Here is a 27,264-nt window from a genome sequence, read left to right as displayed (position 1 = left end):
GGGCCTCGAACACGTGGTGCAGCCGGTGACGCTTTTCTTCTCGCCGGCCGGCGAGATGCGGGGGCGCGGTGAACGCGCAGGCGGGGCAGAAGAGTCACTCACCCGCAGGAAGCGAAGGCAGCGCCCTGGCACCACGAGTCCCGCCGGCTGAAGGCGCACCCTCACGGGTGACGCGTGGGCGGGTCTCGACCACAGGGCGCCGCGTGCAGGAGCAGCTGGGCACCACGGCCGGAGCACACACAGCAGGATGTGCAGGAGGCGGTGGGCACGCGTGGCATACGACCGCCTCGTCGCCAATGTGGAGTGGTAAGTGGGGCCTACCACGTGCTCATACACTGCAGCAAATAAGGACACACGGACACAATAATACAGTTGGCTGGAAAGACCACGAGCGGACTTCCGCCCGTTTATTTATACCCCGGCGCGAGCCCGCCCCGGGGTTGTGCGTGCGTGCGTGGGGGAAAGTGAAACATTGTAGTGGAGAGCCCGAGTGGCTCTCTACATCAATGACAGTGCAAGTTAGAACGAATTCTAACAGGGGGTCTACACTGTGGCACGTGGCTGCATGCGCCATGGCACGCGGTGGGATAGCGAACCGGGAGTCACACAGGATGACAGCATGTGAAACGGGCACCTGGAAATGCCATAGTGTGCTCATACCAACCAGGGATGGTCCTTGCTCGGGTAGCACCTGGGCAAAAACAATTTGGCGCGCTCGTGGCGGCTGGTGAATAAAGAAGGTCAGCGCCCGTCTGGCATCAGAGCAGTGATTGGCCGCTGAACACAAACATTTCCACACCTTCCCCATCTCACCAGATTCACTCTCAGCTAAGATTTTTGTCCTGAGGAGAGGGGTGTTGGTTTGGGGTGGCAGGGGGTGAGAAGCAGGGGGTGGCATGTTGCAAACATCGCATGTGACATGTAAGCATGGCCTTAATGCAGACAGCTCCGTGCTCCTCTCTGAAGCTTGTTGGGCTGGGGCTGGGCCCAGCACCCCCACACCAAACCTTCCTTTTACTAACCCTTGCTCCTGAAAATGCAATATGGAATTCTGATGATACTGCTTATGCATATAAACGTGAGCATTAATGCAAACCTTATGCTGCTGAACATGCGAGATAGTACTAACGCTAAGGCTTATGCTCTTGAAAAAGGCATACCATGATAACTCTAACCCTTATGATCTTGAAGATGCCATAGAGGGCTAAAGCGTATGCTCCTGAAAATGCATGGTGTTCTTTTAATGCCCAGTATCCTTAAAATAGCTAGGGGAGCTAATGCTCCCCGCTATGCTTCTGAGATGCCATGGAGTGCTAATGCTACCCGTTATGCATAGCTAATGCTACCCGTTATGCTTCTGAAGCAGGGGCGTCTCCTCCATTTGGGCGGAGGAGCGTCACCCCTCTGCTTTCTCGCAGTGTGAGACAGCCATAACAAAAAGTGGTAATAACTAAAAGTTATTAGCATTTTATGTTTCTTTTGTGCATTGCGTTTGGGCAAGGCTGTTCTACTCTTTGAGCAGGGCAGGAGAGGAGTGGTCTCGGGCCGCCCAACCCAGTCATGAATGGAAAACATGGCTACCCCTATTAGCCTCTGGTTGGGCGGCGTCCCGACCAACCACAACGCTGCTTGCAGCATTGTGATTGGCTTATTGAAGGGTCCGGAGGGAGCCTGGCTGCCTGCTTCCTGTTCCTGTTGGAAGCAGGAGAGCAGGAGCAGAAGCCGAGAAGAGGCAGGACCCGGCGGAAAGGAAGGTAAGTTTAATTTATTATTATTTTTTTTAGTTTACCCACGACCCCCCCTGGGACACCCCCGCAAATCCTGTCGCACCAGCGACCCCTTGCACCCGTCACCCCACCTGCGAGCAATGTTCTGAAAATGCCATGCCATACTAATGCTACCAGTCATGCTTCTGAAGATGCCATGGAGGTCTAATGCTACTTGTTATCCTTCTGAAGATGCCATCCTGTGCTAATGCTACCGGTTATGCTTCTGAAGATGACCTGGAGTCCTAATGTAACTCGTTATTCATAGCTAATGCTACAGGTTATGCCTCTGAAGATGCCATGGAGGTCATTGCTATTGGTTATGCATAGCTAATGGTACCGCTTATGCCTCTGAAGATGTAATGGAGGCTATTGCTACTGGTTATGCATAGCTAATGCTACCGGTTATGCTTCTGAAGATGCCATGGATGGCTAATTATACCCGTTATGCATGGCTAATGCAACATGTTATGCTTTGGAAGATGTCATGCCGTGCTAATTGTACCCATTATGCTTCTGAAGATGCCATGGAGGGCTAATTCTACCCGTTATGCATGGCTAATGCAACATGTTATGCTTCTGAAGGTGCCATGCTGTGCTAATTCTACCCGTTATGCTTTTGAAGATGCCATGGAGTGTTAATGCTACCAGGTATGCTTCTGAAGATGCCACGGAGTGTTAATACTACCAGTCATGCTTCTGAAGATGCCATGGGGGGCTAATGCTACTGGTTATCCTTCTGAAGATGCCATGATGGCTAATTCTACTGGTTATGCATCTGAAGATGCCACGGAGGGCTAATGCTACCGATTATTGTTCTGAAGACATCCTAGAGTCCTAATGCAACACGTTATGCATAGCTAATGTTACCAGTCATGCGTCTGAAGATGCCATGGAGGGCTAATGCTACTGGTTATGCGTCTGAAGAAGCCATGGAGGGCTAATGCTAATTGTTATTCTTCTGAAGATGCAAGGGAGGGCTAATGCTACCGGTTATTGTTCTGAAGACGACCTAGTATCCTAATGCAACATGTTATGCGCAGCTAATGCTACCAGTTATGCTTCTGAAGGTGCCATGGAGTCTATTGCTACAGTATGCATAGCTAATGCTACACATTATGCTTCTGAAGATGCCATGGAGGGCTAATGTTACCCGTTATGCATGGCTAATGTGACCCATTATGCTTCCGAAGATGCCATGCCGTGCTAATTTTACCAGTTATGTTTTTGAAGATGCCATGGGGGGGCTAATGCTACTGGTTATGCGTCTGAAGATGCCATGCAGGGTTAATGCTACCCGTTATCCTGTTACCCGTTAGGGGAGAGGTGTGGCTCCGCGGCCAGGGTGACTGACGCTGGATTCTGGGGATCACCGTTCGATCCCAGGCTCTGGCGGCAGGTTAGCCCAGCACCATGTGACTCTGGGCAATAGCTTGCTAAATCTTCCCGACAACCCCCAGCGCCTAGAGACCCTTACGGGTGATTGTTCGCGCTTTACAAATGTGGATTTATTATTATTATTGTCCTTCTGAAGATGCCACAGAGGGCTAATGCTACCCATTATTCTTCTGAAGATGCCATGGAGGGCTAATGCTACCGGTTATGCTTCTGAAGATAACCTTGAGTCCTAATGCGACTCGTTATGCATAGCTAAGGCTACCGGTTATGCCTCTGAAGATGCCATGGAGGTTTTTGCTACCTGTTATGCATAGCTAATGCAACATGTTATGCTTCTGAAGATGTCGTGCCATGCAAATTGTACCCGTTATGCTTCTGAAGATGCCATGGAGTGCTAATGCTACCCGCTATGCTTCTGAAGATGCCATGGAGTGCTAATGCTACTGGTCATGCGTCTGAAAATGCCATGGAGGGTTAATGCTATCTCTTGTGCACCTGGAAAGGCCATAGATGCTAATACTTATTATGTATGTTTGTGAAATCATCATAGAGTGCTAATGCTAACCTCTAGACCTCAGGAAATGTCATGGAGTGGTAATGTCACCCCCTAGTCTCATGAAAATGCCACGGAGTGCTGATACTATCCCTTATGCCCTTGAAGATGTCAAAAGGACTAATGGTAACACATAGTCTCCTTATACTACCTTGAAGTGGAAATGCCAACTCTTATTCGCATTTTAACCAGCCTAGGGACAGTGCAGGAGCCTACCCTGTGGTCCTTACAGTGCACCAGAGCTATTGAGGGAACATACAGTACACAGTCCGATTCTGAGGAGCATACAGGTCAGACTCCTAGCCTGTGGACCATGCAGGGCCACAGCCCATTCCCAGGAGCACACAGCATACTATCACATTCGGTGGGATATACAATGCACCAGCCCATCCCAAGGAAAAACAGCTCACTGTCTGTCCCAAGGAACATAACATGCACCAGCCCATCCCAAGTTACATATAGGCTCCATCACTTCCTGTGGAACATACAAAGCACCAGCCCATCCCAAGGAAAAACAGCTCACTGTATGTCCCAAGGAACATAACATGCACCAGCCCATCCCAAGTTACATATAGGCTCCATCACTTCCTGTGGAACATACAATGCACCAGCCCATCCCAAGGAAAAACAGCTCACTGTATGTCCCAAGGAACATAACATGCACCAGCCCATCCCAAGTTACATATAGGCTCCATCACTTCCTGTGGAACATACAATGCACCAGCCCATCCCAAGGAAAAACAGCTCACTGTATGTCCCAAGGAACATAACATGCACCAGCCAATCCCAAGTTACATATAGGCTACATCACTTCCTGTGGAACATACAATGCACCAGCCCATCCCAAGGAACATACTGCTCACTGTCTGTCCCAAGGAACGTAACATGCACCAGCCCATCCCAAGTTACATATAGGCTACATCACTTCCTGTGGAACATACAATGCACCAGCCCATCCCAAGGAACATACTGCTCACTGTCTGTCCCAAGGAACGTAACATGCACCAGCCCATCCCAAGTTACACATAGGCTACATCACTTCCTGTGGAACATACAATGCACCAGCCCATCCCAAGAAAAAACAGCTCACTCTATGTCCCAAGGAACAGAACATGCACCAGCCCATCCCAAGTTACATATAGGCTACATCACTTCCTGTGGAACATACAATGCCCCATTTTATCCTACGTACCATACAGTGCACCAGTCTATCCCAAGGAACATATACGACGCCAGCCTATTTATGGGACCTAATCTCTCCTTAGTGGAACAAGTCATGTTACACCTCAACACAATGAAATGCGTGCGCATTACACTAAATGATAAAACACATCCCACTATCCGAGGCATCTCCACAGGTAAATAGGGTTACATTTTTTTTACTAAGTCTGTGTGTCAGAGAGAGTCAGTAAACAGCGGGTACAAAAAATTTTCTTTGATGTATTATAAACCCAAACATTGCCCAGCAGTCCGTCTTTACTTTCAAAGGTTTACTGAATCGTTCTCATGCAATAAAAAACTTGTGATGTGCCGCTACCATTCCTTATTACAAACCTTGACAAGGTAGGAAGCAAGCTACAATACCCCAACTAAAGACGAGATAACAAAAACCTTGAAGATTTACATTTAAACAATAGATACCTATATAAACAAAATAAATATGCAAAAACGTACCTACTGTTTAAACACAAATGCTACCAAGCTGTTGAATGCAAACAATAAATATGTGATCTATTAATGATTTTATGTATAAATTATTTTCGTGAAGAAATTATGGAGAAGCAAGTTTATAACATTGACTATTTGGAAATATGTATAAGATGCCAGGGGTGGCATTACACACAGTAATATTACAGCAGGGGTCGCAGTCACTTGTGCAGCGCCTTATATAATACAGATGGCGCCGGTGCACATACAGCACCAGCGCTATCTTAAGGGCCCCATGCAAATGAGTGAAATAGTTTGCCTCCGTGCCTGTGCTGTATTATAGATGTGGGCGCAGAGGTTAAGAGGCTGTCAGGAGGTGCACTGACTGTGTGCCACCAAGATGTGGCGCACGGTCAGTAGACCCTCAAGGGCTCCCTTTGCAAGGGGGTTATAGAATCCATTGAAGCTTGTTTTTTTCTAGTAGTCCCAAAAAGGAAAAGGAAAATGTCAGAACAATCACGTTAAGTAGGGTGGGCAGTCTGGGCGACATAGACTGACGGCCCAATGTCTGTGGGGCTTTCGATCGAAGGTTCCACAGTGGAACCCCAGGAGGCTCCGCCCGAGGAAGCATAAGGGAGTGGCCTATTCTAAGTAGAGCAGCTGACTGAGAGTTTAGCCGGCAAGGTACTCTGCTGCCTATGCGGCAGAGATTCATTTTTTTTTTAAACCGTTTTTATTGCAGGAAACACAGTCCACTTCCCATATTTACAACATTTCTTGTCCTCCGACGCTAGTGCGCCTTGCTCACAATATGCGGCAGAGATTCATGTACGCCAATCTCTAAATAAGGCCCTATGTCATTAAAGTTATATACCTCTATTTAATATTGTAATTACTCAAGTAAAATCCACTTATGTGAAGGGCTCTGTCATCTAATGGGTCTAATGGGTCTTGCTCACACTATGTAAAACTGCTTATTATTGAATATATGATTGTCCTGAAAGCATTTTTAAAATGTATAAACATGTGCCTCGTGTGATTTCCACTGGGAGAGAACAGTGGCTGAAGAAGGAGAATCCAAGGTTTGGACAGTGATGTGTTAATGGCATGAATTTTTCCAAGAGTTTGGAGTTTCACACAGTTCTCATGTTTTGGCCGAGAGGTACCCTTGCAAGTCAACTGGAAACTGTTATTTTTTTAACAAGAGGTCGTTGGTGCTGAACAAATATATGCTATTTTATTGTGCGTTTTTTACCTATCTACCTCACACTTTTATGATAGGATAGGTGTTGATAATCTTTTTGTTTCCATCAACAACTTAAAAAGGAACTGAACGTCCCCATTGTCCTACAGTCAATGTTGGACCTGCGACAAGAAAGCCACAAGAGAAAGACTTTACAACTTCTCAGACCCACAGTGAATAGGAGAACACGTTTAGGATTACACGGCGGAGAAATAACTGATGTGAATCAATGCGGTTTGTAGCAGTGAAGGGGGTTTATTGATTAACATTTAAGTTCTCCTACAGTTAAACGAGCCTATTGAGTTTGGATCAGACCTTTAAACAGAGAGTGGGCCAATGAAAGCCAAACCAAAAAAGGGATGTGGATAGGCACGCGTTCACCAATGTGGGCACAAAATATGCATTAAATAATCTATCCCAGATGTGACTTGTTGTGGGTCGGCCTCTCGGAAATGAGATGTATTTTTCCAGGCAGGCTGTCAGAGTAGCGCGTGGGCATGGAGAGGGGTTGCATTTTTTTAATGCAGCCTAGCCGCTTTCTGGTAATCCAACTCAAAGAGTGAGATGGTTCTGGGAAGATTCATAAGCGCCTGTAGCATGCATTGTGATAGATTAAGAGTTAACCCAGGTTCAGAGCAGATGTGGAAGGTGGCTCAACAGTCCACCTCTCCTTGTGTTATCGGCCTTGCCACGCTGCCTTGCAGGGAGGTTTTGCCCATGAGGAGCTCAACTTGGGGCATCTTTACTAAGATTAGACACAATGCAGCTCATCAACCAAGGTTGTTGTGCTGTGTTGCGTGAAAGGGAGAGAGCAGAACAACGCCATATCTACTAATATATGCCATTGTTTCTCTCCCTCCCTGTGTACATTCGGCTGCCTTGTGCAACACACACACATGCACCCTTGTACCATAGTTTGCTTTATTTCTAGCATAGGTTTGTAATGGAAGGGTGGCCTTCCAGGACAAAATACTATGCTTCGATATAGCTTAAAACGTTTCTGACTTTGTAGCTGTGCTGTGCAGTACAGCACACATGCAAAGATGGAATAGTTCGAAAAAAGAAAACTGTCCTCCAACGTTCCACCTGCTTTGAGGGGGCATCATTTTTTGCACAAATCATTTTGGACCAATATTAGTAGATAGGGAGTAGGGATTTGTGTAAAAACCCATTGGTGGTTCCCTTGGAATGCCCAGGTCCCATCCAAGACATACCAGCTTGATGCAAAGTAGGTCATTGCAGACTTTGAGATCTTTGAGGGCTATTTACTTTTGGTTGAACAGTAAATCAAATTTTGACACTTTGAGCTGGTTTGAGGCATTTGTGATGCAAACCTGGTCCAAAGTGTTCAGAAACGCTCTCTGGTTTCTGAGTGACATTGATGATCCACAAAGAATCATTACTAGACTGCGTAGTATTGATTAATCAAGTAAAATCTCCATCTTTATTCGGAACTCAGCAAACAAAAATGGGTTCTCTTACAAACTGTTGGTGTCATAAAGCTGTTTCACAATCTCCCACCTAAGACATTCTTATCCCTCTTATCTGAAGCTCTGCTTTACTTGGTTTTGAAAAAGACACTTTCCTGTTTTTGAACTTTCACTTTTAAAACTTGTTTGTTTAATATTCTTACAGCTTACATCAGGTCTACGTGATTTTTTGGTTGAACTGGACATTTTAAAATTTCTTTCTCACACAAGTGTTGGCACATAGTCTGAATTAATCATTTATCTTGCCACTAATCTTCCCCATGAATAAGTGCTCCTAAATTTCATACCCCATACCAGATACATATCTCTTCAGCCTCTTTCTGTCACTTTTCTGCTGAACAACACAGTACACCTTAATTCATCCTATCCAAATTCTTTATTTTAATTTTAGGCTTATTGTTGCTCTTCCTTGTTTCTACCCAAATTAGTTGCTCCATCATCCACTTATATAGATCTCCCAAATCATTCTTTCTCACTATCCTATTTTTGTTCTGCTGCCTGTCTCTGCCCTGCTCTGGCATGTCCACTTTTTGTCTGTTCTTCTTTCCATCTCAGTCTCTTTAAATATGCAGACAATATAATTGCCCTTGTCCATCCACACCACTACTTCCTTAGCTAGGTTCTGCAAAGTTGTTTAAAAGCATCTGTTTCACATTTTTTATTTAAGAATTCTCCTTGTGCTGACAGGAGCTCCTTTAGTCTTCCATCATCAGAACCCTCTTTTATGGCAATATGATACTTGCTAAATATCAAGACAGAGCAATTCAGAATGCCTTAAATCTCTTTTTTTACATTACTGGCTCATGTTTCTTTAACATATTCGTAGTCATTCTGCAAAGCCTACTTAGCCCTTTATTAGATGGTGTTCCTATTTTTTTACATAAAATTCTTTTCTCATGTTTCTTTTCGTGGTTATCATTTCTCAACTACTGTAACGTTTCTGCTAAATCTTGTAAGAAGATCTTTGCATTAAAGGAGTTACTAATGCAGAACACTCTAGCGCTATGACTGACATGACTTGTCACATGTCAAAATGTGCAATATTGTTTTCCACAACTAAAATCAGAGAGTTTATGTTAGCACTCACATTTGGTGAAACTAGGTATCTCTCTTTACATTGGTCTTTTCTTCACCTAAAAACCTTCACCTGAACACCAACTAATTAGCAACGCCTTGTGGGTACCAAGTGGATGCCTTCTTGCATACCTGCTTGTTTTCAATGCATATTTTGCTTGTTCTCTGCATGGTTGCTTCCTTCTGTATAGTTTAGGTGTACTCACTACGTTTTGCTTGCTTGGGGCCATCGCCTTACTCACAAGGAAGATATTACCGGGCTTACCTTTTTTCCCAGGTGGATTAAACTGTGTTTGCTTCTAAACCTGGAGATTTGCTTTAGGCGACAGCAGAAAGCTGGGCAGGTTAACATCAAATGTTTGAAAAAAACATGGCTTTAGGAACAAGACTAGCTTCCTTAACTTCATTAACGACAGAGGGAATAACCTTTCTATCAATGTGAGATCAGTGCCACAGAAAGCCCGGGCATCTTTTAATCGAGGTGTGGTTTATGCCATACTGATTAGAATAATTGAACCGTAACACATTATGTTATTGTTTAAATAAATCACAACACTGCATTTCTATCAAGTAAATAGTGTAGCAGTGCGCTGGATTTTTCATGCTTTTGAGCCTAGTCATGAACCATAATTTGGTACAGGGAAACCCTTTCTGGGTAGCTGTAGCGCCTTACAAATGGAAAAAATAAAATAAATAAATAAATAAATTAATTAATTAATAAATAAATACAGAATGAGTAGTCAAACCCACATATATTGACATTTCTTTAGCACATATTATACATAATATTATTTTCTGCTGATTTCATAGCTAAAAGCGGTACAAAAGGGGGTACATCACCACCCCCTTTTGTACCGCTTTTTGCTGCCATAAGTGTGGCAGGGTATGCTCAGACGTGAGTCCCTTGCTCACTTTGCCACTGGATTCAAGCAAGCCGGGCTGAAGACGGCTGGAATGCCAGAAACCGGTCCTCGGAAGCTTGTTTCCGGTCCAGGGAAGACATGGTTTGGCAGTTCGGCTGGACTGTTCCCATGAGGCACAGGGTCAGACTGATTTGCATATAGCCATGTCTGAACTGGGGGGGCAGAGTGGGCTAAAGAACGGTGATGGATTAAACCCAGATCTTTTGATTGGGTGTGAGTGTTTGATTGATTCAGATGCTCCATCCTTTTTTACCGATTTCATAGCTAAGCCATGAACACTACTACTAAGCTAAACCTGGGTATGCTTGGTTATTGTTATCAAACAGGAATGATCTATATTCATCTTCAAATTGAGTTCCTTCACGTATGAGTCTTCACGCAGGCGAAACTGCAGATTGATCAATTCAGTCATTTGGACCATTTTAAAGATGCCAAAACGTGTTATTTATTTTTGATTCAGATTAAGCAATAGCAAAAACAAAACCACAGCTTCCCACCAAATGTCGGCATTTCATCTTTTGTTATTTTTATAGCCCTAAATGCGTGGGTATGCTAGGATTGTTGGATTCTACACAAAGGCTATGAAACAACAGTGTGGGAAAGAGAATCGAGCTGGGTGGTTACTGCTACAAGAAGTTGCAATTCACAGCAAAGAAACCTAGGGGTCTAAAAAAGAGAGGGAAAAAGGACCTCTATAAACAGCTACTGATACCTCTCAGAGTTTATCAGAAACCAAAGGACAAGGATAGTCTAACTATAAAGTAGAGCATTAATCAAGAGCACAGAACCACAGGTGATTGTAGATGAAACTCATGAACATGCATTGGATTCCCATCAAAGTCTTGTAATGATCAATTTTATCACTTGGTAATCCGTCAGGGATAGTGTGTCTCTAGATCATTGAGACAAGTACCATGCTGTGAGACAGGGTTGGGTTCCGACCCACAATCACTCCGGGACCATGCGAACTTGATGTAGATGGGACCAAGTGCAGTGCAAAAACAGAAGTGAATGAAAAATTGGTGACTTAAAATAGGATAGAGGACAAAACAGATAGTTTTATTAGAAATTGACCTTTTCCTAGTTAAAACCAAGAACAGTGCAAAAATCAGTTTAAACAAATAACTGTGTATGGGCCAACATGTTTCAGCCGTCAGGGAAAGGACCCTCGGCTTTCTTCAGGGCCTCTGTTCTAAACTTTTTATGCTACTGCATGTGATATTCACAACCAAAGTATAAATAAATCCAAAACTGGTGAATAGCTCAGAGATATTGAAAAGGATATAGTTCACCGGAACCTGTTACTGTTCCTCCATGTCAAATGAAGTGTCTCACACCCAGATTGACCGGGGACCAGACCTCACCTCTCCTGGACCAGGCTCAGGACTTAGGACGCCCGCTCTGTCCGTCGTTGCCTCTGGCGGATCCTGAGTCAGGGGGAGTTGCAATACACCAAATGCAATGCTCTGACTCACCCTTGACATAACAGATGCAATTGCAAAAGTCATAAATGATCTTTCAATTCAGATTACATATCACATTACCAATAACATTATCAATGAGGCAATATGGCATTACTTATTGGTTTGAGTAGGTGTTGTTATTTATTTGCATTGCACTTTTAGGAGTTGTTACTTATTAGTATAAATATCATAAGATCATAAGCATTGCATTTCATGTGCATGTTATAGTGTGTATGACTGTTGTGTGTTATTTTGGGGTTTTCCCTAGTAATAATCAGCTTTTAAACGCTGTGTTTTTTTTATGAACTTGAGGTTTTCTAATTTTTACATACATTAGGGTCTTATAATAAATTGTAACCAATATTTTCACTATATGTTTTTCTCAGTAAATGTCAGTTTATTTGCTGACATATTCCAATCAACCATGAGCCCGCATGGGCGGACCTATGCAACGGTGGATTGCAGCAGGCACTGAACCTTCTGAATCCCCCATGTGGAAACTGGGTACATTTTTTATTTGAAAATGTGTGCACATTCTCCACATATTTCAAATGCTATTGACAAACTAAGACTTGTGTGTTAAATAGACTCCTTGACATAACCATTGTCATGTTATGCATGCATTATGGCAGTAAAACGAAATGTGGCCCAATAATACATGTTAGTTAGAACAACTATACTAATGCTCATACATATGCTTTCACACATTAATCACTACAATGCAGTGGTCAGTTTCAAGTTTATTACCACAGTACAGCTTATGAAACTAGAGAAAAGCTTTTTACTGACACACAGATTTCCTGTGACAATTACTTTACGTATTATCTTGTATTGCAGCATTTATATTTTGCGCTTAATACCCCTATGTGAGGCAATGAAGTGAATACCTACAAGTGTAGCATGCTACACCATGACAGGTATGTGATCAGATAGATGTTTACTGTTTTGATCCAATGTGGGAAGTGTGCCATGTCGTCAAGATGACCATCGAGATGCGGTTATCGTGCTATTGGACACAGCATGGAGCAGTGTGTTGGGTGAAGAAGTCCAATAGGCAGGCCTGGACTTTTATGGTTTTCAGCATGCTGATATCTTGGAAACAGCTCTGCATGTCCTTTTATGGCACTTCGTATGATTCCGTTTGCCTATCTGGTTACTGCACTGGGCTTTTCAATTTCAATTTTATGTACCGTTGTGGTCCTGAACTGGCATGGCTGGAGGGAGATAGAAGTGGAGAGATCTGTTGGAATGAATATTTTTAATTATCATCCCATATCTGAGTGTCTATGTTAGATATATAGATGCATTAAAACGGTCAGCTCATGTAGATATTTGGGACCTGCAGTGAATGGACTATATGAAAGTCCTCCAAAATTGTCCAATAATGTGTGCCAGATCTCTTCAGTTATTCTATGTCTGTTCGTTTGGTGATCTTCAGCTGTACAGTGCTGAACAACCCTCACATCAGATATGTATTATGCGAATTAAATAGGCATAAGTTGCAATTTGCTGATGACCACTGTGTATTATGATTTTTGTATTATTGTGGGCAATAACTCAATCAATCAGGGATTTGTGAAGCGCACTATTCACCCGTGAGGGTCTCAAGGCGTGGGGTGGCGGGGGGGAGGGGGGGCGGGGGGGGTGGGGATTTGAGCAACTTCATCTCATCAGAAGAGCCAGGTCTTGAGGTTCTTCCTGAATGCTTGAGTGAGGGGGTTCGTCTGATGCTGAAGGGGAGTTTGTCTAAGGTCTTGCTTGCGATGTAGATGAAGGCTTTAACTCCTGCTCTGGCTCTGCAGATGCGTTGGATTTCGGCCTGGGCAAGTTCGGCAGAGAGGAGGCTTCTCTTGGGCGCTTAAAAGGAGATTCTTTCATTGAGGTATTGTGGTGCGGTGATGTGAAGGGATTTGTAGGTGTGAGTGAAGAGCTGGAAGGTCATTCTCTTTTCGCAGAGAGCCAGTGGAGTTCTCGTAGGTGCTGGGTGATGTGGTCTTGTCGTGGGATGCCGAGGACAAGTCATGCTGCGGTGCTCTAGATGGTCTGGAGTTTGAGGAGTAGAGATTTGTTCATTCTGGCAAAGAGGGTGTTCCCATAGTCCAGTCTGCTGGTTATGAGTGCGTGAGTGACGGTCTTGCTGGATTCGGAGGGATCCATTTGAAGGTCTTGTGAAGGATGCAGAGGGTATTGAAGCACATGGGAGATATGGCATTGATCTGTCGTTTCATGCTGAGGAAGGTGTTGAGTATGATGTCGAGGTTGTGGGCGTGGGTGTGGGAGGGTTGCCGAGGGCAGTGGGCCAACAGGTGTTGTCCCATGCGGAGGGGGTGGATCCAAGGATGAGGACTTCCATTTTCTCTGAGTTGAGCTTCAGGCAGCTGCTGCTCATTCAGGAGGTAAACTTTTTCATTCCTTCCTGGTAGCTGTGTCTGGTGATGTTGAGTTCCTTGATGAGGGAGAGGATGAGCTGGTTGTCATCGGTGTAGAATACTATGCTGAGTCCGTGTTTTTTGGCGATGGTGGCGAGAGGGACGATGTAGATGTTGAAGAGTGTGGTGGTTAGCTGATCTCTGTGGGTTTGGAGAGAAATAGCAGAAGTCTGATTCTTTGAGTTAAGCCGGTGTGGAAGGAGCAGATCCAGTTGAGGGCAGTTCCCTTAATACAGGTGTCATGGAGTGTGGTGGTTAGTGTGTGGTGGAAGACAGTGTTGAAGGCTGCTGAGAGGCCTTGTAGGATGAGGACACCCGTGTGGCCTTGGTCGAGGAGGGTGCAGATGTCATCCATGACGGCTAGGAGGGCAGTCTCTGTGCTGTCGTTGTTGCGGAATCCAGATTGGAAAGTGTCAAGGATCGAGTTGGATTCTATGAAGTTCATGAGCTGGTTGTTGAGGATCTACTCTGTGACTTCGGCTGCGAAGGGGATGAGAGAGATTGGTCCATAGTTCTTGAGGTCCGTCCGGCCTGCTCAGGGCTTCTTGAGTAGGGGCTTGACTTCTGCGCGTTTCTAGTTGCCAATTCAGTGATGCTGCAAGCGCAAGGTAAGTGGCCTTATTTATTTATGTTGACCTTTGCCTTCATATGTCGGACTCCACTACCCCCACCACCCGCCCCACAGCGTTACCTATGTGAGCCGCCACTGACGGTGAACCATAGGTCAACCCTTTTTTTGCTTACCTGCACAATTAAAGCAGCTTGATTGTTGAGTTGTTTGCAATTCGTGAGTTGTAAGCTGTGCGTTGAGCTTAAGGATGCAACTGTTTTCTGGGCTGTGATACCTGGATGCTGGTGGTGCAGTTATCTAGGAGATAACTAGGTTTTCAAGTGTCTTCTGAAGTGTATATAGTCCTGCATGCTTCCAACACTGGCTGGTAGTGATCTCCAGAACTTGGCAGCCTGATACTGAGAAAGCAGTGCCTCCTACAGATTTTTTATGGTAAGACGGTATGATGATAAGTTGTGCAAGACTGGAGCTTAGAGTTCTGATTGGTTTGTATAGCTTGAATTTAGCTTGTAGGTATAGTGGTCCTTTTCCTTGGGAGGCTTTGTGGAAAATGCAGAGCGGCTTGAACATTGCCCTTCTAGTTATAGGTAGCCAGTTGAGTGGTTGCAGGACTCGAATCATGCATTCCCTTGGGCGAGGACGGAGAAGAATCCTTGCAGAAGTGTTTTGGATTAGTTGTATTTTGCATAAAATGAATGTAGGTGCACCAAGGTATAGGCTGTTGGAATAGTCAGGCTTGGAGATTACGGATGTGAGGATGGCTTGAAGTCTATTTTGGAATGCAAGATATGAAAAGATGCAACATAGTATTTTCATTGTGTAGAATGCATTCTTTGCGACATTTTCAGTATCTGGTATCAAGGATAGGTCTGAATCTGTGGTTTCACCTAAGTTTCTCACTTTTCTCGATGTTGTCAGAGGTGCTTCAAGTCCCCTAGGCCATATTGCATTCGGCTTGTAGTTTTGCGATTGTCATAACTTATGCCTTTGCGGTATTGAGCCTTGGATGGTTATTTATTATCTATGTGATATTATGGATCCCTGAGGAGTGCCACAGTATTGTGAGTGAAGGGGTGATGTCAATGGGGGTAAGTAGACCACACTTTGTCTGTCTGTGAGAAAAGTGGCTATGCATTTTAAAACATTTTAACGGATTTTGGGGCACATGCATCATTGTAGGAATTTGCATTTCCTAAATTGCGAAAATTAAGGAATCGCAATTTAGGAATTGCAAAATCCTATGCATCAAGAAATCCTAATTTTTTTTAGGATTTCTTAATTTTCGGAATTTGCGATTCCTTAATTGCGAATCGCAATTAAGGAATGGCATTACATTGATTCCTATGGGCCTAGAGGCCCATAGGAATCAATGCCGTTTTGCATTTCCATTTTTTGGAATTCGCAATTTGTTGATGCATTGCAAGGGTGCAGAGGGGGGTCCAAAGGACCCCCCCCTGAAATGTATTTTAAAGTGCATGTTTCACACACTTCCAAAATGCATTTTTGTGCTTTTTAAAAGAATTTCGCAAATTAACACGAGGGTCAACCTCGTGTTAATTTGCACTTTCTATTTCAAAATTCGCATTTTTTAAAAAAATTGATGCATTGCATTTAAGGAATCGCACAAATGCGATTCCTTAAATGCATTCACATTTTTAGGAAATGCAAAAAAAAGCGAATTTTGAAAAATTGTTTCATGCATCCCAAAAACGTATTTAGGAAGCACAAACGGCCGAATTTACCGATTCGCACCGTTTGCACTTCCTAAATAGGTTAATGCATGTGCCCCAAAGATATCATGAAGTCTTTGTAGTAGTGATGTTGTGTTGGACAGAGTCAAATGCAGCTGATAAATCCAGAAGTAAATAGGCAGCTACTCAGTTTTTGTCCAATGTGAGTTTTAGATCATCCCAAATGGATATGATTGCTGACTCTATGCCTCTGCCTGTTCTGAAACCGGACTGTTGGTCTTAATGTAAGCCATAATGTTCTGTAAAGTTAGAGAGTTGAGAGTAAACACTGCTTTCTCATAAATACTTCCAAAGAATGGTCTGTTTGATATGGGGCTGTTCTTTGCTTATCAGATGGGTCGAGGTTTTCCTTTTTGAGATGAGTTCTGATGTAGGAGGTTTTGAGCTCAGCTGGGAAAGAGTCTAGTTTCAGGGACTTGTTGAGTGGGCATCTGATTACCTCTCCTGCACAGGTTGAATGAAGGATAACCTTAAAGATTCTAGGTGACTCTGGTCCTGATGGTGATCCGGATCCCATTATTCATTATAATTATTTAGATTATTTGTAGCGCGTTCTGTGACCAGACTGGTATCCTGACACTTGAAGCAGCAATTGCTTAAGGAGTGAAAGAAGAGAGACGGCAATACACCACTACAGGTGCCTGCTACTTAGGGAACTGCCAGGTCTTCAAGGCCTTTCCTAGATTTCAGTAGATCTGTTAGTACTCTTAGTTCAGGCACCAGAATGCTCCAATACTAGGCAGCCTTAACTGAAAAATTCTATTTTTTAGATTAATTCATCGCAGATTTTCTCACAGAACTCTTGTGATCCTGGTGTTTCTGTGTTTAGGAGGCAGGACTGTGGAACTCTATTAGAATGTTATGGGGTTATTTGGAAGGGCAGTGTGATTGTGAAATAACTCTCCTATTAGTCGCCATAATTGGAATGTGATTTTACCTTGCTGAACACATTTAAGCCTTTGAATCCTGTTTTTTATTAAATACATTTGTTAATACAAATACACAAGAAAAACTGCCATGGCTTAGACCACATATGCAGCTGAACTTCATATAATATGTTATTTAATACTACTGTTGCAGAAGAGGTATAGTAACTCACTCCAGGCTTTACCTTCAGTGTGTCTTGGTACCTCCACACACAAAGCATCTGTAATAAATAGCTCCACTCCACACAACTACATTTTTACTAGACAGACAGACAGACAGACAGACAGACAGACAGACAGACAGACAGACAGACAGACAGACAGACAGACAGATAGATAGATAGATAGATAGATAGATAGATAGATAGATAGATAGATAGATAGATAGATAGATAGATAGATAGATAGATAGATAGATAGATATTGTATACTGTCAGCAATAGTATCAGTATAACTATTGTTGAGTCAGAATTTCCATAGTAAAGGCATTTACTCTGAGGTACTTAAAAGAAGAAGAGGAAAACAGGCACAGAGAAAGTAATTCACAACTACACACAAAGAACTGTACTCCACTGCCTGAGAGGCACCTCTCTAGAAGAAAGAGGGCTAGCACAGACGAGGCGTTATGGAAGAATTAATGACCCACTTTCTGCAACAGGGCAGTTGACCCATGGCTCTCTTCTAAAAATGGCATACGACAAGGGAAAAAGGTATTTGTCATTCTGCATCTATTCTAAAAAATAGGTGAAAGGCATCAGTGTATCGATTCTTGTGGTATTTTGATGGTTTCAAGTCGAACTCTATGTTTTATTGACTTTCATTCCTTCGTGTAAACTCTTATGATTTTGAAGTGTATTTGAAAATAGTCTCCCTTTTCTAAGTCTAATTTAAATCAACATAGATGAATTGTCACTGTTAACCCTTCTGCGAGTAAATGTCCAGAAATTAAGGCACTGTGAGTCTTTTTTGGCCGTTTTTAATAGCACAAACGTGACTCAAGGGCATTACATCTCTTTACAACAATACCAGTCTACATTACACTTTTTTTCATTTTCAGACAAAGGGAGATTAAATGATTTCCCCAAAACCATAGGAATTTGATCCTAGGTGAGGAGTTATTCTTGGCTCCCCATGTTCCAAAGTCGGTATATATTCTAGCCACTATGCCACCACCCCCCACACCCACAACATTCATTCTCGACAGTCAAAATGCACAATGAAAATCGACTTGCAATTAGATGCATTGATATCACTTAATGTGATGAATGCAACATTGACATTGCTCTAAAGGAATACAGTAATACATCATATTCGAAAAACAAACCTTTAAAAAATGTGATGTTGTCACTTTCATGTGTGCTGCCTGAAGCAGCATGCATGAAAGTGACAGAATTGCATTTTAGGATTGTTTATGTGCAGGAAGAGACACCTTCCTACACATTAACAATCCTCCCCTACACGCAGAGACCATTGCACTCTGGTGCAAGGATGCCCGTGTTGGAGCTAAGTTGCTAAACTTTGCGCCATCGCAGGGGGAACGCAAGGCTGCGCCACATTCTTGTAAATATGCGTTTCAGAAGTGGCAGAGCGTGCTGTTAGCCAAGGAGGCCACTTCCTTGTACATATCCCCTTAAGTATCAAACATCCACTATGTCTCTTCAGGTACTGCTTTTTCTTTGGTTGTTAAGGGCTGAAATAACTAAGAACGGTATTTACTTCGCCGTCTCGTCCTTTAAGCAAAAACCCCGACACCGACATTCATGCCTCTGCTTCTAAGCCTTAAGACAGAGCCAACTCTACTTCTGGCAATGACATAGTTTATAATGAAGGATTCCGTGTTTAATTTGTTTATGAAAGTAAGCCAATACTTGCTATCAAACTGTAAATCATCCAAGACATTCTGTTACTGTAGTGTGTCAGGGTGTCTCGAATGTGATACCTTCAGTGCTAGAGTGACCTGAAATCCAAATACTTGGGTTGCTTGATCCGGATAATATTTGTGTAATGTGCTGAGGGATTGCACAAATATATGTGTGCGCACAGTGTGTGTGTCTGTGTGAAAGGATAATGCGGTAATTTGTTTTTGTGTGTTTGTGTATGTGTAATTGCTCAGTGCCTGTCAACAGGGTGCTTACGTTTGGGTTTGGGGAATCTTATATATGGGATGTTTGTATGTGGGTGACCGAGTTCATAGGGCGTGTGCGGAAATATGTATTTTATTGTGTGTGTGAATGTAAGTTTGTAAAATAGAAGGAAAGAATGTGCATGCACTGCTGCTTGTGTTTGTGGGTAGGTAGTGTGTGTGTGTGTGCAAGTGAGTATGTGTGTGTGTGTATGTGTGTGTTTGTTGTATATGGGTTGTGTGCTTGTGAAGAACTCAGAATGGGATGGGGGTGCAATGTATGTTTTTTCTCAAAATTGTGTGTGTATTATGTGTTTTCTACTTTATGTGCCAGGGAATGAGAGGTTATTATAAAAAATAAATAGCATGCGCGTCCCCGTACAAATCTGCGTGCCTTCGGAATGAGTACAAAACGCCCCACTTTTCAAATGTGGGATACTTTCATAGCTATCTGCTTTGCTAATGGGAGCCACTTTTATTCGGGTGCAGACACACACACACACACACTCATACACACAAGCAAAGAACAACTGCTGCTATTTAAGATCAGAATAGACTCCACATCAAAATACACAGAGATCTGAGATAACCGAAAAGCAATGAAAGAATGATCCTATGGTCTGGTGTTCTTACTCATACTGAATGTAAATTGAATCTACCCATTATCTATCTATCTATCTATCTATCTATCTATCTATCTATCTATCTATCTATCTATCTATCTATCTATCTATCTATCTATCTATCTATCTGCCTGCCTGCCTGCCCGCCCGCCCGCCTGCCTGCCTGCCTGCCTGCCTGTCTGTCTGTCTGTCTATCAATCTCAATTATTCCTATAGCGAAGAAGAAGAAGATGATGTCATGCTGCTGAAAATAATGCCAGCTAAAAAAAATCTTGTTTGAAAGAAGTGTACTATTGAATCTATGGTCAAACATTTATCCTATAGTGCAACTACAAAGTTGCTAGATATGTGCATAGTAAGATGTAATCCACCTAAGAAATCACTGATTGTTGCAGAGTGGCCCCGCCCCCCCTTTGCACCACCAGGTCTCAAGCACACCTTTCCCTCAAGTCCCCCCTCCGTCACAGAGAAATACGTCTCTCCACCGGCTTCCCACAACAATATCACTTCAGTACTGCTTACTACTTATCTGATGTTACATTACAGAGGAAAAGAACAGGGACTATATTCACAAGACCTATTCACTATGATTTTATATCCCTGTGTGGATTTAACCCCTCGAGTCAGCACTTCAAGTGGCCCAGGTCCCTCTGGGTCTCAGTTCCACTAGTAATTCAAAACAGACACTGAAACAGGGCCCTGTTTTCATGCCCTTAGCTTTACAGGCAAACACAATGAGCAATGAATGTACGAAAAGTTATGGTTGTCCAGGTCGGTCCTGTTTGTATTTCACATGCTTTACTTAATCTTGTGCTCCCTCAGAGAGTTTGCTTTCTCCAGGATGTTGTGTTATATTATGTTTTTCCAGGCAGCATGTTGTTCTTGTACAGTGCATAGTTTGAATTGAGTCGCCACCAAGTGTTTCTAATGGGGCACGATGGACAGCTATGGGGTTGTGGCTGAAGGAAGTGCACGCTTCTCTCAGTGCCTGTCAGTGGGTCTAAGGGTGTTCATAATATGTGGCCATCCAATCCATGGCCTCTCGGCAAAGTGCACAGAGCAATGATCGTGTGTGCCAGGTACAGTTGTCTATGCAAATGTGTGTAAAATAGGTACGCAGTTTTCGAAATATTGACAACATGAATTTTTAAAAGTGAATGCAGTGCTTGCTGGGGGGTGTGTGTGTTTAGGGGTGGTGACGTGAAGGAGATGCAAGGAGACATTGTTTCTATGTCTGACACAGGATGCAGAGGATAGTTGTATGAAAGGAAGGACAGGAGTGACTGAGACACTGCACACCACTATCCCTTCCACACACCTTAGTAATGTTTAATTCACAATCTCGTAATTTCAGAATTTAAAGATTTTCAATAATAATTATTTACACCGAAACAATTGTTGTTACTCAATTATCTTAAACAGCCATTGGCAAAGCCAATGGTTCTGGCTTATTTTAGGTATATGTCAGCTGTGTTATATATCTGGATGCAATAACAGGAAGCTAAAAAAGGTGCCAAAATACCAGCTGTGTGGCACTACACTGGAAACACAAATTGTAGTCAACATATTTAAGCCATGCCCTCAATTATAAAGGCCATGCCCGTTTAGGGACACCCCGACACACTTTTTTCATCGTACTTAAAGCCCTCCCTCAAGTGCTGTTTCCATTTAGATACATTTTTTTTTATTTCTGCATATGAAACAAACAGCATGGCATAAACCTTCTATGCAGCTCCACCGAGACTAATATGCTGTTTATTACCATTGCTGAGGGAATGCGGCAGTGTTGGACTGGGACAGTAAACTGGCCTGGGCACCAAAATAAACGTGGACACCATTAGTGAACTACATAGCTTAAAAAAAGAGACCCATTTCACAAACTGGGGCAGTTTTGAACTTGTAAAGACACACTGCTTAAGGGTTTCGCAAGGTGTGGAAGACCCCGTGGATTTGAGCTTGCTGCTGGCAATGTTTGTTTTAATAGCAGGGAAATCAACAGTAACTACTGGCCCAGCAGACCATAAAACAGGCCCACAAACAGCCAAAACACAGGCCCACACACTGACCTGTCAGACCAGCCATCGGGGACTGCCTGGTTGCCCTGTAGGCCAGTCCGACCCTAGAGAGCGTAGGTATGCTCCCCCCTTTGCCCCCCCTCCCCCCACAGAATCTGTTTTTTGTATATTCGCAGCTGCTTCCCACACTCAGCAATTACTATTACACACAGTAGGGCTCCATATTCACTTTATTCTATCGATGAGTGTTATATGTTATCTCCCTACTATTGTAAACTAGCGACTCCTTATTAGATAGTCTTTTCCAGCTGCCTCTCTCTATCTGTGGCCAGATTTCAAGGTAGTGTGTCACGTCAGGCGAGCTGCCTGCCCCTGTGTTTGAGTTGAAACTGCAAGTGTCATGTCCCCTTGGAGACGCTTCGTTAAAGCGAAGCCCGGGACCCTGGCGCTTTTAATCAACTTTTTTGTTTGGGAACTGAATGCCCAGTGCCCCTGGGAGGGGCGCGCTGCCCCTCCCCATTGTGTGCCCAGGGAAGCATGGAGGGCGCCCCGCTGGCAGGGGAATGCCGAGGGCATCCATTATTAGCTTTCCACTAAATGTTTCTATTGTCCGCCTGGCCTGCCACATAACGTGTGCATTTAAGGTGAACAAAAAGCGCACTCATTACATTTTAAGAAGCCACGGCTTGCCGCCTTGCTGACCGGGGCAGCCCCCTCCCTCCTCCTCCCCCCCCGGAGGCTGGCGGCCTCTCTCCTCCAGTTAGGGGCGCTGCTGATAACAGAGAATAGTGTTTGGCTGATAAAGGGGCAACTGGGGTTGTCCCGTGCCTGTGTGGTGGTGGCGCGGTGCCTCTTCCAGGGGGTGGCCGCCCCGTTGCTGTACCAGCTCTGTGTGCAAGTCCCGCATTCTTACACACCCTCCCCCAGGACAGAGCGGCCCTCACGGTCACCTCAAGTAAACCCTGAAAGGTGGGTGTGATGCAAGGGGGTGGCTGCCAGTAACCAGGCATCCTGACACACTCCCACGGGCGTAAAGAGGTGGACGCTGTGCGTGGAAATGGAACACAAACACGTGTATACTTTTCAGCCCACAATTCTACCCACACCTTTAAAAAAAATCAAAGTGGTTTGCTGAAAAATAACTAAAAAGATGACAAAGTATATTGCCAAGAAGAAGCCAAGCGCACCCCACACAAAAACACACACTTAATGTGGGGTGAACAAACCAACCATCCAACATATACAAACTCTTAGCAAAACACACAGCTCTTCACACACTTACATGCAAACACTTTCAGCAACTAGCAGACACACACAGGCTGACAAATAGGGACACAGCAAAAATAGGGAAGAAAACAAACACCATCAGAAAACCAGCGAAACGCAAATAACAAATGTGGAAACCGCAACAAACCAAAGTACACATACACACAACAATCTCTCACTCACTCTCTCTTCCTCACTCAGGCAGACCCAGATTTACAGGCTAGCGCACATGAGTAAACCCACGGCAACTTCGTTTAATCCCACGTACACACATGGACAGATTGCCACAAACAGGAAGAAATACAAACAGTTACAAAAGTACAGAACAGCACAGAAAATGATGAAAACACTGCCACATGTAGATGCGTAGCAACAAACAACGATACACGCATACATTAACTCAAACACACTAACACATAAAACATGCACACCAACAAAAAGCAACAAATAGGCAGCGGAACTCACGCACCAACGTCATAGGCAGCAAATAAATGCTGACATGCAGATATTGCCACAACTAACTACACACACATACACACACCAAGAGAAACAAGGGCACCCCCAGACTTACATGAAAATGAAAATCAGTGTAAAAAAGTTAGAAACACCCAAACTCACACGCAACGCGCGAGCACACTTCACATTGACAGCCACACACACATCAACACAATATGTGTAAACTCAGACAGCTCTGCAGCCGCAAACGCAAATACCTGCACTTACAAACATACTGAGAGGCTGAGCCATACGGTGGTAAACAAAAACAACTTCGGCCCCTCCCTCCCAAGTAAACACAAACACCTACTCAGTAAATCCTCCCGCGTGGAACGGAGTGGTCACCTCCTCCGTCCGTCCGTCTCCATCACCATGCGCAGACACACACACACACTAATACATCTCGGACTTGGAGCCGAGCACCCGAGGCAGCATAACTTAAGAACACAGTGAAGGTAATAAAAAGCCACGCCAAGTCCCCTCGGCGCACTTACCTTCAGCCCCGTGAAGTCCATGCCCAGTCCATACCGCCACCATGACCAGCAGGACCCTGGCGTGCCAACCCTGCCCAGAATCCAGCCTCTCCCTGCCCAGGTGCATTCCTCTCAAACTGCCGCTGATCCGGGGTCGCCAATGAAGCATCCGTAATACGGTCCAGGGACCCTAAAACCTCCCTCCTTTCACCGGCGGAGACGTTGCAGCCGAGGTAGTTTCTTTTGCTCTGCCCCTTTGTATCTTGCAGGACTGCTGTTTCATTCCCTGCCCTGCAAGTTACTTCTGTGTGTCAGCGCAGGCCGGGTGCTGCTTTTTAGCTCTTCTCCGTGAGCTGATGTTCATTTGAGCGCCGGGAGCCAACAATCTTTCTTCTTTTCAAAGCACCAGGGGTCGAATCTGGTCTCCCTGCCTCTCCCTCGCTCTCCGTCCCTCGCCCCCTCCTCAGCCTTTCCCCCAAAATCTCTAGTCGGAGACCGTGGTACATGCTGTAGTTCGCTCTCCGTGGACGTCACAACAAGAGCGCCCTCTTGTGGGAACCTTAGGTACCTGGCGTTCCCACAAAGACACCAAGGGCCAGTTGTATCAGTTTTACCCATTCTCTGTCTATGGGAACATGTGTTCATACATCTGGCCCCAAGAATCTGTGAGAAGTCGTTCACTGTAACATAAGTGAAGCCACCCAGTAATTAGCTGCGGTGATCACATATTCACTTGAAGTTTGGGGCTTATTTTAAAGTTGCTATTCCACTTAGGCCAAATTAAGAAAGAAATTAAAGAAGCATGGAAAATAATCTCATGTGAATTTGTGAAAAATCAAGAGAAAAATGAAAATTTGTGGAAAATTAAGCCTGACGTCCAATGGGTAAGACAAACATTACACCAATGCTTTTTATGCATCCGAATGAGATCTCTTTCCAAAGTTTGAGAGAACTAAAAAATATGGCTCATCTAAAAGTGCAGCAAAATTTTCTTGCTATGAAAGTTAGAAATTATAGGGCAGTTTGCAGGAAACGGACACGTTCGAAACCATGGTCTCAGTGGACACTTATATTGTATTCTGTTGTAATTGTATTTCTATTCCTGCTCACGGCCCAATTCGTTATAGCCCGCACACGCCAATTGATTTTTTAAATAAATACTATTTTCGTTTCTTTTTTTAAGCAGGTTGTGAGGTGTGATGGGTGGAAGTGCATTACTGAAAACTTATAGAGAAGGTTTTCCTTATGTTCTGCTCGGTCAATGCAAGGGTCACAAACTATGCCTCATCATTAACAGTGCAGTTCAAAGAGTAACCCCTCACTGAGTAGTCATAATAACATATTTTACGGTGCTTAAAAATTGCAAAAACCATGGGGCGTAGCAATAAATAAAAACAAGTTATTATGACATGAATCGGTCGCTCGATTGCATGTAAAATATTGCATTGTAGATATTGCATCCATAACAACGACCTACCGCTACATTGGTAAGTGTATAAGTGGTACGCTTAACTCCACTTATACTTACCTGCCAAGGTAGATATTCATAGAGTTAAGACTAGTAACTATTTACTTACCATACAATGTGGTGAGAGCTTGATGTCACTATTATTCACCTCGATAAGGTTAAATACAACTATTATTTCCTGTCAATGGGTAAAGACAGTGCACAGCATATTCATAGCAATGCCACAGGAATGCATTTGGCCTATAAATGAAAAATGAAAATCCGTGCTTTTTTACTGGCCACTGGTAAAATCATACTTATTAAATGATGCTGATATGCAGAGCAGGCATTTCTTGGTGTCCCGCATCAAATACAAACATGATAAAGACCAATAAGTCGATGTTTCAACTCCTAGCAGTTATTTAAATGGGCCTTCCTCAGGACAGAATGGTAGGAACCTGACCTTAGACATCTATCAATGGAATATTCTAAGGGCCTATGGCTATCACAAATGACCGGTCATTGAGGCAACAACTCAAAAAATTAGCATACTTGCTCCATGTACTTTACAAGGCTTTCTGAGCATGTCAGTCCACAGACCCGAACTGCATGTAGCCTCCAACTGCCGACAAGATGCCCAGATCCTATATCCTACTTGGAAACTCTCTCATGCCTGTCTACCAATCCACTACAATATCTAGTGACTCACCTCAAACAGACACCCATAACACATGCTGCACATAAGAAGTCTGCGTCTAATTTAGCACCCACTATACACTTATGCATACCTACTCCCTGCTACTGGGTAATAGTGAGCCTGAAGTAGATAAACATACCCTGCTTATGATTGTGATACTGCTAGATTGGAAGTGACAGGTTTGCTGACAGTTCTCCAGAATATTTCTCATATGCTCCAGAATTTGATATTATGCTCTATTCTCTATACTACGACTATGCTTGGGGGCAACGATAGTCAACCACCACGAACAAATCACATGTTATCAAAGGTTGAAGAGTCTCAGGAGACACTGATATTGAGCCTCTACACTAAGCAGATAGACCATATCGATATGTTGCCTCATCAGAGACTGAAAGAAGGGAGAGAAATGAACCACAGGCTCAGACACCAGATACTGAGGAATGTGAATGCCTATCTACTTTGGCTAACAACCAACAGCTTTCAACAGAGGATAATTATGCAATATCTTACTTCATTGCACGCTGCGGAAAGAGAAAATATTTTTCTCTAATTTCCTGCCACATAAACTATCATGTTGCAATGTCTATCACAGGTGTTGCACAAAAAGACCCACCATCTTACCCACTGTCTGACACATATTGCCTCAAGCCTGATCAAGATAGGCAAGGCGGGAACTTGAAGCAAACAGATCAACGGCTCAAATCTCAATGACTCAGCAATCATATCAAAGAGACACTCACTGAGTTCTCATCAGGCAAAATCTTCTGAGCTCTCTAACCGAACCCCCAACCCGTTTTTCCCAGTGGGTTCTTGTTTGGCAGAAGATCTTGAACATGAGAAAATTATAGGTAATTGTGGCCAAAGCCAAACATTAATTGTCATCTGCAGT

The 27,264-nt window shown here is 43.7% G+C and overlaps 1 protein-coding gene across 1 annotated transcript in view; it reads right to left on the bottom strand.

Annotated features, from left to right (window-relative positions):
• ROR1 (ROR family WNT receptor 1) overlaps nucleotides 1-24,611 on the bottom strand; it is a 689,389-nt gene extending 664,778 nt beyond the window's left edge. Inside the window, exon 1 of the mRNA XM_086953588.1 lies at nucleotides 24,250-24,611. Coding sequence (XP_086809714.1) covers nucleotides 24,250-24,397 — 148 coding nt within the window. The 5' untranslated portion in view covers nucleotides 24,398-24,611. The remainder of the gene's footprint in view (nucleotides 1-24,249) is intronic.
• Nucleotides 24,612-27,264: the final 2,653 nt, after the last annotated feature.

This window comes from Lissotriton vulgaris, chromosome 1_1, assembly GCF_964263255.1.
Source record: "Lissotriton vulgaris chromosome 1_1, aLisVul1.2, whole genome shotgun sequence".
Taxonomy (NCBI): Eukaryota; Metazoa; Chordata; class Amphibia; order Caudata; family Salamandridae; genus Lissotriton; species Lissotriton vulgaris.
Note: the sequence above shows the minus strand (reverse complement) of the source record. Positions and strands in the feature narration are given on the sequence as shown.